This window comes from Equus quagga, chromosome 15, assembly GCF_021613505.1.
Source record: "Equus quagga isolate Etosha38 chromosome 15, UCLA_HA_Equagga_1.0, whole genome shotgun sequence".
Classification (NCBI taxonomy): Eukaryota; Metazoa; Chordata; class Mammalia; order Perissodactyla; family Equidae; genus Equus; species Equus quagga.
Genome location: NC_060281.1, coordinates 82,488,630 through 82,501,048, shown reverse-complemented (window position 1 = coordinate 82,501,048; position 12,419 = coordinate 82,488,630). Strand labels below are relative to the sequence as shown.

Below are 12,419 nucleotides of genomic sequence, written 5' to 3'. Positions count from 1 at the left end.
CCCCCCCCCCCCCCCCCCCCCCCCCCCCCCCCCCCCCCCCCGCCTGGAAAGCAAGCCCTTCGAAGAATTCAGGCAGCCTTCTGCCTCCCACGTGCTCTTCTGGCCCTGGGTTTGCCTCCATCTGACTTTGCACAACCCCACTAAACCGGCAAGGACCTCACCTAAGGCAGCTCTGGGTCCCCAGTCCCAAGCACGCGGCCGGCATGACGGAATTCTCAGTTACTGTCTGCCCGGGAGCCCACCAGGCACGGGGTGGCATGGAGGGGGCCGAAAGCTGGTACCAAGACGATTTTAGACAGTTCGCTGGCACGAGGCCTCATAATATGGACCCATAGTGTGAGAAAAGTCTCCATTTTCAACTCTCCCGACTCTGCCAGGGAGGGAGGGCCAGCCTGGTGCTACTGTGTCTTTAAGCCCTCCTTAACGCTTTATATATAATGTCCCTTTTTAACAAAGAGAGGCCAGGCTTCAGGCAAGCTATAGGACCTAGGTAGAACTGGATTATATCATTTTGTCATATTCTATTTATTTTTATAGTTGTCTTCTATTATGGTAAGTCATATTGGTTTTCCACTCATGCCAGGGATATAAAATATATATATATTTTTTTTTTTTTGGTGAGGAAGATTGGCCCTGAGCTAACATCTGTGCCCATCTTCCTCCATTTTGTATGTGGGATGCAGCCACAGCATGGCTTGATGAGTGGTGTGTAGGTCTGCACCCGGGATCCAAATCCACGAACCCCAGGCTGCCGAAGTGGAGCCTGCAAACTTAACCACTATGCTACCAGGCCAGTCCTTAAAATATGTTTTTAAATAAGTTATATACATTTTTATGTGCTATTAGCTGAAGATTACTAATTACAGCATGGTATCAGATCGGTGGAACAGAACAGAGAATCCAGAAATAGACTCACGCTAATATACTCAAGTGATTTGTGACAAAGATGCAAAAGTAATTCAGAGGAGGAAGGACGGCCTTTTCAGTAAATGGTGCTGGAGGGACGGGACACCCACAGGCGAAAAAATGAACCTGGACCTAAAAGACACACTGTATGCAAAAATGAACTCAAAATGGATCACAGAGTTAAATGTAAAACTATAACATTTTAGGAAAAAACGGGAGAAAATCTTCAGGATCAAGGGTTAGCCCAAAACTTCTTAGAATTGACACCAAAAGCACAATCCATGCGTGGAAATTGATAAAATTGAACCTCATCAAAAATTTACAAATTTGTTCTTCAAAAGAGCCTGTTAAGAAGATGAAAAGATGGGGCTGACCCGGTGGCGCAGTGGTTAAGTGCGCACATTCCGCTTTGGTGGCCCGGGGTTCGCCAGTTTGGATCCCGGGTGCAGACATGGCACCGCTTGGCAAGCCATGCCGTGGTAGGCGTCCCACATATAAAGTAGAGGAAGATGGGCATGGATGTCAGCTCGGGGCCAGTCTTCCTCAGCAAAAAGAGGAGGATTGGCAGCAGATGTTAGCTCAGGGCTAATCTTCCTCAAAAAAAAAAAAAAAGAAGATGAAAAGACAAGGAACAGACTGGGAGAACATATCTGCAAACCACATTTGCAACAAAGAATGAATATCTAGAGTATATAAATAACTCTCCAACTCAACATTAAAAAAACAAACAGTTCAGTTAGAAAATGGAGAGATGACGTGAGCTGACATTTCACTGAAGATACACAGATGGTCGGTAAACACTTGAAAAGACGTTCAATATCACTAGCCATTTGGGAAATGCAAAGTAAAACCACATTGAAAAGTCGGTTACACACCTGAGTGGCTAACATAAAAAAGAGTGACAACACCAAGCCCTGGTGGGGATGCAGGTGTGAATCACTCATACTTTGCCGGTGGGGATATAAAATGTGCCACTGCAAACATTTGGCAGTTTCTTATAGAACCAAGCAGGCAACTACCCTAGGACCCAGAAATTGCACCCTTGAACATTTACCCCAGAGAAATGGCAGCTTCTGCTCACATGAAAACCTGTAGTGAATGTTCACTGCAGCTTTATTTGTGATAAATAAATAGCCAGAAAACTGGAAACAACCCACGTGTCCATCAACAACGGGTGAACAGTCAGACAAACTGTGGTGCGCCCAGACCATGCAACACCGCTCAGCCATAAAAAGGAATCAACTATTGGTACACATGACAACTTGGATAAATTGCCTGAGATTTATGCTGAGTGAAAAAAGCCAATTCCCAGAGGTCACATACGGTATGACTCCATTTATACAACATTCTTGAAATGATAGAATTATAGGAGTGGAGAATATATTAGTGGTTGCTAGGGGTTAGGGACAGGGGTGGGTGTGGCTATAAAAGGCCAACAGGAGGACCCCTGTAGCAGCAGAAATGTCCACTATGTTGACTGTGGTGATGACACACAAACCTCCACGTGTGATAAAATTGCAGCGAACTAAATACACAAACACACAAATGAGTACGAGGAAAACAGGAAGTCTGAATAATATTGGTATATGGCACCCATGTCAATACCCTGGGTGTGATACTGCACTATAGTTTTGTAAGAAGTTACCACTGGGGGAAACTGGATGAAGGGTAGATGAGATCTCTCTGCATTATTTCTTATAACTGCATGTGAATCTATAATTATCTCAAAGTAAAAAGTCATTTAAAAAAATGACATCTGTAGCTTGTGTTGTATTTCTCTTGGACAGCACTGTCCTGGAGCTTCCTGGCTCCCCCACATCTCGCTGCCCCACCTTGGTTTACCATCAGCCCAGAGTCCCCCAGCCCCACACTCTTGGCTCCTTGTGTTGCCAGAGACCCCACTGTTCATCGGGGGTAACCAACCTCCTTCCTTTCTGTTTCCGTCATCCCGAACTGGTAGTGGCCGAGGAGGAACGGCCACACGGCCTTGCGGATGTCCGGCTGGATGCCCCCGTAGTAGATGAGACGCAGCAGCTCCTGCTCCTCATAGCTCTGCGGGAGGTGGGAGGAAGCAAAGGGTTTGCCCAACGGAAAACCAGGGAGTGCACTCTGATCCAGCAGTTCTGCTTCTCAGACCCAGCCCTCAGAGATCCTGGCATTAACGAGCAAAATCATATGTACCCAGACATCCATTGTGGCATGATATGAAACGGAAAAACCCCAGGAACTCCCCAATCACCCACCACCGGGGGGATGGTGCATCTCTACATGGAAATCCCACACAGAGAGGACAAAGGGTGGGAGATGCACCTATGAGAACCTACACAGAAAGATGCTCAACACGTATCAAGTGGAAAAAAGAAAAAACCAAGCTGCAGAGCACAGCTGGTGTGAACCCATTTTTGTAAAAAGCAAAGAACAAAAAAAAAGAAAGGCCAGTATATACTGAATTAATATTCCACTTAAGTTTTAGTCAATTTTGTATGCTGTGCTTATTCAGGTATATTATCTTGAAGTTATTCATCTTGATTCAGCTCTAAAAAAATTGTTTTAAGGCAAATTAATCCAAAATGAACATTTCCAGCTGGTTGTTCATACACTGATGACTTTTGCGCACACGAGGATGAGTTTAAGAACTGTTTGCTGTATTGAAGAATAAATTTGTCCTCTTTATTTTTTAAAATTCATTGTCAGGCAAAGGCTTTGCAGTTACAATTAATCAAGCTGGGGGTCCTATCTGTACATGTGTGTGTGTGTGCACACGTGCATGTGTGTGGAAAGTGTCAATGACAGCTGGACGGCTACTCTGAAGTGTGCTGGAGCCCTGTTTCCTCTCACCTCTTTACTTCACGTTCCAGAATTAAAAGCATATTTCACATTTTAATGCTAGTCTTAGATGCACCCAACCACAATGGCAAAACCAGCCATTCTTTTGTCTCTATTGGGGATTTTGATTTGTATTGTATAGACAGCCCTGTCAAAGTTGTTTAAAAATCAGAGAACTCTTTGTGGCTGTGGCTACGAACTCTTCATTAAAATCCACTTCTCTCCTCCCAGAACCCACAGCTGGACTCCATTTCCCAGCCTCCTTTGCAGTCGGGTATGGCCATGTGACTGGGTTCCGGCCAATGGGATGTAAGAGGAAGTGATGCAAGCCAGGGCTTTGAAGAAACAGGTGTACTCCCTTCACAGTGTCCATTTCTCCTCTGCTGGCTGGAAGCAGGTGACCATGAGGCCCTGGAGGATGTGGGGCTACAAGACTGAAAGACCCCTGAACCTCTGGAGGGAGGAGAGGTGTCCACTCACTAGGAACGCCCACTCAGGACTGTTAAGTGAGTAAGAAAAACATCGGAAGCATTAGATGAAAAATATTCATTTCTGACAATTTATCATCTCAACCAATTTGTCCTTAGACTACTGCCTCCCAAATTGGGGAGATCACTAGAAGCATTTGGGGGACTTTCCAAAAAAGATAACTTCTTGGGCTCCACTCTCAGAGATGCCAAACCAGGAAAGCTGGAGCAGAGCCCAGAAGTCTCTAAATCTTTGGAATTCCTCAGGAAATGTGGCCTCTCATAGACCGCCAGGATGCTGAACGCGATGATCTTTTGAGAAAGTAAGCTGGCATATCTACTTACATTTTAAATGCACGTCAATCAATTTTAGTTCTAGGAATCTGCCGTTGAAATAGAAACACTAGCACAGAGAGGTATGTGCTTATAAAGACACTGACTGCAGCATTCTTTGAAATAATTTTAAAAAAAGAAAGAAAAGAGCTCAGATGTCTATCATTAGGGGAAAATTTAAATAAATGATGGTCCACCCATATATGAGATGCTAAGGTTCTAACATTAATATTTCACCTAGAGATTTGAAAGAGGTCCTTGATATAAAAGTAAGTTGGTCTCTTAAATTACAAATATAATATAACTTCATTTATAAAAATTTGAGTTACAGATATATCTATATAGCCATATCTACAGATGTATAACCATAGGAAATGTATGCGTCTATCCCAAACTGACACTATTTCTTAATTCAGGGTTTCAGACCTAGAGGAGTGAAGCAGAGACATCATATGAAAACAATTTTTATTCTCGTCATTTGCATTCTCCCTTCTTTGAATTGTTATGGTAAGTAGGCGTTCCTTCTGTAATTTAGAAAAACAACGATTTTTGGCCAAAAAAGTAAAACAACCCTTTTCCATGTCCAGGTTTGGGAACCAGTTTGTTTTTCCCACCGAGTCCCTGGCATTCTCAGGTTAATTACGGGACGGCACCTTCCCCTGCGGTGGGAAAGCCAGCCTGACCAGGTGCTCCCCAGTGTGGCCATCCCCAGGGCCCGGCCGGAAAGGCACCCAGCTGACTGAGCCACTAGATTCAACCAGCACGGAGGGAACAGCTCTCTCCTCCGAATCACCTGATCTTGGCAGCAGGTAAATTAGTGTTTCTCGGGGGCCAGCCCCGTGGCCGACTGGTTAAGTTCCCGTGCTCCACTGCGGCGCCCCGGGGTTTCACCCGTTCAGATCCTGGGCGTGGACAAGGCACCGCTCACCAGGCCATGCTGAGGCAGTGTGCCACATGTCACAAATAGAAGGACCCAGAACTTAAATATACAACTATGTACCAGGAGGATTTGGGGAGAAAAAGCAGGGCAAAAAAAGGTTGGCTACAGTTGTTAGCTCAGGTGCCAATCTTAAAAAAAAACGAAAAAATTAGTGTTTCTCCAAGTGGCTTCCGCCTTCCCCTAGCCATGGGAGGTACTTTTCCAACAATGGTCCCTGTAGCCAAATACATTGGAGGGAATGTTCCATATGCTCTCCACACTCCCCCAGTTTCTTGATAGTGACAAGCATATTAGCATAGCCAAGGTTCTGACAAGTCCTGCAGGATACAGCAAGCTGTTTAACCTCGTTCCCCAAACTCTTTGACAATGAAATTTTTATCAAACATAAGCATTTTCATTCCAGGGACATATGTACCCCAACAAGAAAATCTTAGAAATCTACCTCCAGGTAAAAAATCTAGTGGTGGAACTCTCAGGCCTTAAGACAGAGGCGGCAGAAGGAGTTCTGAACAGCTGTGGGGTTTTCTTGGTCCAGCTGCCTCCCTCTAACTTAGCACATAGTTTCAACTAGACAGTGAATTCCTTCTGGCTGGGGACTCATAGCATGTCCTGCAGGACTGAGCCTACAGCTGGTGCTTAATACATGCTTAGTGAGTGATTCTTTATTTACTTCTTCCAGGGGAGCATATGTATTTTCCATCCTCCTTGATACCCATCCCAGCAGGCAGAAGCAGCCTCTGGGTTTTGGAACTCTCAAGAAAAGGAGGGGGCCTTCAAGGATGCCACAACATCCTTGAGTCCCCACAAGCACATGGGGATGTTCTTCAGATGACAAGACGGGCCCGCTCCCCTGCGGTCTCGGCCCCACCCTGGGCCGAGCCAGGCCTTACTGTGCTGTCCTGAAGGTACTGCTCCCAGATCCCGGCAGTCAGCCCGCGTCCAGCGTCGCAGGGCAAGTCCGGAGACACGATCATGTGATTGACCAGGGCTGACAGGTGGGTCCTCACGGTGGACAGGTGTCTGCAGTAGGCAAGCCCTGCCGGGGGAGAGGGGACGGTGTCAGGGTCCACCACCCGACACCCCTCGCCTGTCTCACGGAGGCTCCAAGTGCTGGCGTGCTCAGGATCTCATTGAACCCTCATGATCCAGCGAACTCGCATGATCTCCTTTTCCCAGATATGGAAGGTGAGGCTCGGAGGGGCAAAGTCACTTGCTGGCTTAACTGTTTAACAGCTCCGGGACCCTGGGGAAGCTCTACGAGCTTTCTCAGCCTCGGTCAGGGCGATGCCACCTCCTCTGCTGGAAGCCGAGGCAGTGAATTCACAGGCTGGAGGCAGCGAAGGGGCAGGCAGGAGGGGCTGGTGGCTCCGTGGGCTCCCTGCCTCTGGGCACCTCCAACCCACACCGAGAAAGAGAGCAGGGGAGGCGCATGATTCCGGTACAACTGCAGCTGGGTAACGAAGGCCCGGCAAGTCCATAACCAAGGGATGCACCCGGCTTCTTTCAAAGATGGCCCTGCACTCTTACAGGAATGCCCGCCTGCCTGCCAGTCTTCTCCTGCTCCCCCATGGCACCTGGAGGGCACGGGGCCTGGCACATGGGAGGCACTCAGCAAATTCCACCTGTGTTTGCTTTGAGTGTGCCCCTCCCCTCTGGCTCTCTCCTATCATCACATTCTCAACTCCCAGAGAGGACTCTGGAAGTTCTGGAGCCTGAGGACTCAACCCTACCAACAATGAGGATAATGATGATGATGACGATGACGATGACAATGGCAATGATGATATAACAGCTAACATTTCTACAGCACATACTAAGCGGCAGGGAGCTGTTCCCAGAGCATACATAACCTAACTCATTTAATTCTCACCACAATCCTATGAAGCAGGTACTCTTAATATCCCCATCTTATAGACAGGGAAACTGAGGCACAGACTGGTTTCATCACTTGCCCAGATCACATCGCTGGGAAGTATGGAGCTGGGGTTTGAATCTGCGCCACCTGGCTCCAGAACCTGGGCTCTCAACCATCATCCGGGATGAGCCCTGTTGTGGGATGGCATTGCTCGAGACCCATCTCCGTGCCCACCCCTTCTTCCAGGGGGCTCTTCCATTTGGGATCCAGAAATACTTGCCCAATGCCTGCTCCATGCCAGGCCCTGCATCAGGCACTGGGGAGCCGGGGGCAACAGAACAGACAAAAACCTTGCTGGGGAAATAAAACCTGCTAAGAATCAATACAGCAGAGTGGCAAAAACAGAGCCTTTGTGGTCAGGCATCCCTGGCATTAAGTTCCAGCTCTGTTGCTTATTTGCTGTGTGACCTTGGGCAAGTCTCTTCACCTCTCTGTGCCTTAGTTTCCTCATTTGTGAAATGGAAAGAATCAGAGTACCTGTATTACGAATTTAATTTTTAAGTTCTTCGGGAGGGATAAGCCACGTTACGCTTCTGCTTCTGTCCACCAGAGAAGGGAACTGACATTTATTGAGCACCTATGACACGCGACACTAGGGGCTTCCTACATGCTTCTTATTCAGTCTTGAAAACAGACCCTCTGCCTTGGAAATTAAACCACACACACCCCTGCCACCAAGGAGGCCCATTGTTCACTGCCCTCTCTTAGGACTGAAGGATACAATTTATCCTCAGTCTGTAGATGAGGAAATTGAGGCTCAGAGGAATTAATGTAACGTCACCAAAACTAGACATCTAGGAAATAGAGGAGCAGAGGTCCAAACTCCAGAGCCAGGCTCCTTCTCTTGATACTGCTGGCATACAGTAGGCCCTCAATAAATGCTCTCTGGAGACCACAGTGGCAAATAAGGGCAATACGTACATCCATAGAAGGCTCTGGAAAGGATCTGGTACTTCATGTTGTCACAGAGCAGCTTCAGGGGGGCCCTGCGGGTAGAGGAAGAACGAAACATTTAGAGAGACTCACATACAGCCCTGGTTTCCTGGAGAGGAACACAACTTGGTACCTCTGGGGAGGAGATTAAAATCAGCCAGTCAATGGGACTGTGGGGGTATCGTTTCCACCATATAACAACACTGTCCCTTCTCCTGCTATTGGCTTGGGAGTCGCCCCCTCCCCAGCTCTCTGTCCCTATGGTTCGGGTGGGGCTGATTCAAGTTGGAGTCACAGTGATTGGTCACAGAATCCAACCTGGGCCAGTAAGAATCAGTTGAAACTACTGGGAAACACTCTTTTTTTTTTCTGCTTGAGTTTCTAAGCCGGTGGAATATAGGGCAGTGGCTGCTGGGATCCATTTTTGCCACTGCACAGGAAGGGCCTGCCTGAGAATGAAACCATCATAGAGGAAAGCAGACCCAACAGCAGAGAAACAGAGACATTCCTGCTTTGAGCATCTGGATCCAGCCAGGCCTGAAGCCACTGCACCTCTGGACTTCTTAGTTCTGTCAAGAGATTTTCTTTTTCACTTGAACAACTTTGAAGTGGGTTTCCATCACTTGCAGGAAGGGTTCTGACTTCTAAAGAGACCCAGCTGAACCAAACTGAGCCAAACTGGGATTCAGGGCCTGGTTGAGTGCAAAGTCGGTGATGCCTCAGAACTTCCCCTTGCCTGGGGATTTTGGGGGCTTTTTTTGGCTGAAAGAGGAAAGAAGATTAGGGCCCCAGCATTGTTGGAAAAAACAAGGACTGTGGGAGGGAGTGCTGTGCATTCTTGCAGAGAACAGAGTGGGGGAACATCTGCATATACATTCTCAAGACATCCCAGGGGACACCCCGGAAAATCCAGGGAGACAGAGTAGGGGGCATGGCTGAAGTCCTCCAGTTATGCACACGGATGCATTAAACATTAAAATCACCCTCTTCGTGCCCTCAGATTGGTGAGGCTCAGGCTGGCTCAGATTACATAAGAACAGCATCACACTGACAGCTGTCCCACAGCGGACTTGGCTATCTGCAAGGTGATGAGCTCCCTGTCGCTATAGGTGTGTAAACACATGCTATGAGAGGGGGTACTGGGTTCGAACAGTTTTTAAGTGGTCCTTGGACCACGAGCCCAAGAATTGCTTGGAATTTCTTCGACATGTGGATTCCTAGGCTCTGTACAGACCTGCTCAATCAGGACCTCTAGGAATTAGCCCAGGAACCAGTAGGTTTTGCTCCCTCCCCCAGGTGATTCTGATGCACATTGAAATGCAAGACTCTTGGGCCAGCCCCGGTGGCCTCGTGGTTAAGTTCAGTGTACTCCGCTTTGGTTCCTGGGCGCAGACCTACACCAATTGTCTGTCAGTGGCCATGCTGTGGCGGTGGCTCACAGACCAAAAGAGGAAGGTTGGCAGTAGATATTAGCTCAGGGTGAGTCTTCCTCAGCAAAAAAGAAAAACAAAATGCGAGACTCTTCTTACATCAGTGCTTCTCAAACTTAAAAGTACACATATGATCTTAGGATCTTATTAACTTCAGATTCTGCTTCAATAGGTCTGGCATGAGGGACTGAGAGTCTGCTCAGGTGATGATGTTGCTGGTCCACAGACCACACACTGAAAGCCAGGGCTAAGCTGAACTTCAAAAACTGGACGCCAGCCCCCACCCCTTGTGCTCCTACAACTGGACCACCCCATTGGGACAGAGGCCCGGCAAGGAAAAAAGGATTCCATTCTCCCAGGTCAGGCCAGGAGGGGTTAATAGGAAAGAAGGACAGTCTCGTCAACTGGCTTGGCAATTCTCAAGAGACAAAAGCTCTATGGGCACGGAGAGAAATGATCTGGGGATTCAACTTTATCCAGTAAAATAATAAGTGTAATCTACTGACCATTTCCATGTGCCAGGTACCATGTGCTGGCTACTTGAAACCATTATTTGGTTTGTCCTTACAGTAGCCATATGAAGTAAGCATTAGAATCCCCATTTGGTGGAGGAGCAAACCGAGGCCTGGGTCATTAAGTAATATTTCTGGCTTCTGCCTTCCAGGAGCATGGTAGACGGCACTTCCAGGCCCCTTGTGGGTGAGGCCAATGAGCTGTGAGCAGAAGTGATATGCGCTGTTTTGGGACTGGAGCATTTAATTGTTGGTTCAAGAGCTCCATGAGCTCCAGAGCTCCATGCCCTCTGTCACGGTGACTGGCAACATTCAAGATGGTGGTGATCAGCTTAATGTGGAGAAAGCGGAGACTCCAGCTGGCCCATGATAGACACATAGGATGCATGACAAATAAACCTTTGTTTATAAGTCACCAAGATTTTAGGACTGTTTGTTACTGCAACACAACCTTATTTATCCAGACTGATACATGTAAGGAAGCTCCAACAGCTAGGAATTCACAAGGCTAGGATTTAACCTAGACTCGATGATTCCATAGCCTCTGTTCACTCCTCTGAATTCCGTGCAGGGCAAGAAATGAGTATTTACAAATCTTTGGTAAACCCTTCAGCTCCCTCCATCCGCAGCTCGAGACTCTCATACCTCTCATGGTTGCAGCCATTAGTCGAACCACCGTCACCTGAGCCGCTCTGTGAACAGGATGAGCAGGAGGATTTCCGGGGGCTGGGCTGCCATAGGGATGGCAAGTTGCTCACAGAGACATCCATCAGGTCCTGAGGGACTGTGGTGGACAGAAGGGGCAGAATAACAGCCCTGTGTAAGCCCATGTGGGTCACGGAAACCTCACCCCAAAGCAAGCAGCTCACCCCCAGGCCAGCACAGGGAGAGGGAAAGACCCTGAAGGTCACAGTAGGAAACAGCGACCACAAATCATTGTCTGACCTAGTCCCTTAAGCCAACCTGTTCCAGTGAGAGCCACCACCAAGATTTGGGGCCCCCAGCAGATGAGGAGAGTTGAAGACAGCTGAAGAGAGAGGAAGAGAAACCAGAGCCAGGAAAACAGGCCCAATCCCAGAGCAGGAGGCCAAGCCTCACCATGTTGTCATTCAGTTGTCCTCACAGGGTTTTGGCGGGAAAGAAGGGGACTCACTCTCTGGGTGAGAGAGTCTCTGGTGGTGAGCCAGAGGGGGACCCGTCTCAACAGGTGAGGCAGGGCACCCAGGGGCGAGAGACCCAGTGAAGTTCTGATGAGGGCGAGGACCCCGGCGCTGTCCGTGGTACTGAGGGCGTGGGTATATGTGCGCTGTCCATGGTTCTGAGCCGTACAGCCGCTCCACCAAGCCGGTCTCAAAACAGGTTGGCGACCCCCCAGAATCATGTGGGGGCCTTGTTCAAAAGCCATATGCCTATATCCCACCCTTGACCGACTGAATTAACACCTTATGGAGATACAGTCCTTGAATCTGTATTTCAAAAACAATTTTCCTATAGCAGCCACATTTGAGAACCAAAAGGGGATGACTGATTTCCTAACTCTTGGACATTGGTGATTCCCGATCCATTGCTCCCAGGATACAGCACTTACAGTTTCCTTGCTTTCTCCCCCAGCTCCATGAAAAGCCCAGCATCTGCCACACTGCTGAATAAACATATTGCTGACATATGCACTACAATTTCTATAGTGAACTTCCTGGCCTCTTAGCAGTTCTAGACAGGTGCAAAAAAATTTATCTTCTCTAGGGCAGGGCTCAGTAAGTATTTTCTGTAAAGAGCCAGGTGAAAAATATTTCAGGGTTTACGAGCCATTGGGTCTCAATCATAACCGCTCAATTCTGCTGTCGTAGTGCAAAAGGAACCATAAACCAAATGCAAACAAATGAGCATGGGTAGGTTCTAATCAAACTTTATTTATGAACATTGAAATGTGAGTTGCAGATCATTTTCATGTCACAAAATATTCTTCCTCTTCTGATTTTTGCAATTATTTAAAAACATAAAAACCACTCTTAGCTCATGGGCTGTACAGAATGAGGTTGGATTGGCCCATGGGCCACAGTTGGCCCGGCCCTACTCTAGGACATTAAGAGGCATGCACATTTGCCCCCTATGCCATGCCTCTGCAAGGACGACTGGTGATACCTGGCCTCTTCCCCC

The 12,419-nt window shown here is 47.8% G+C and overlaps 1 protein-coding gene across 4 annotated transcripts in view; it reads right to left on the bottom strand.

The window, feature by feature from the left end:
- Positions 1 to 12,419, bottom strand: part of SGSM1 (small G protein signaling modulator 1) — an 85,887-nt gene that overhangs the window by 22,420 nt on the left and 51,048 nt on the right. For all 4 annotated transcript variants that reach the window (XM_046640620.1, XM_046640622.1, XM_046640621.1 and 1 more), the window contains 4 exons: positions 10,908 to 11,046; positions 8,309 to 8,373; positions 6,363 to 6,508; positions 2,830 to 2,958 (listed from right to left, as the gene is read on the bottom strand). In XM_046640620.1, the coding sequence (XP_046496576.1) occupies positions 2,830 to 2,958; positions 6,363 to 6,508; positions 8,309 to 8,373; positions 10,908 to 11,046 (479 nt within the window). The remainder of the gene's footprint in view (positions 1 to 2,829; positions 2,959 to 6,362; positions 6,509 to 8,308; positions 8,374 to 10,907; positions 11,047 to 12,419) is intronic.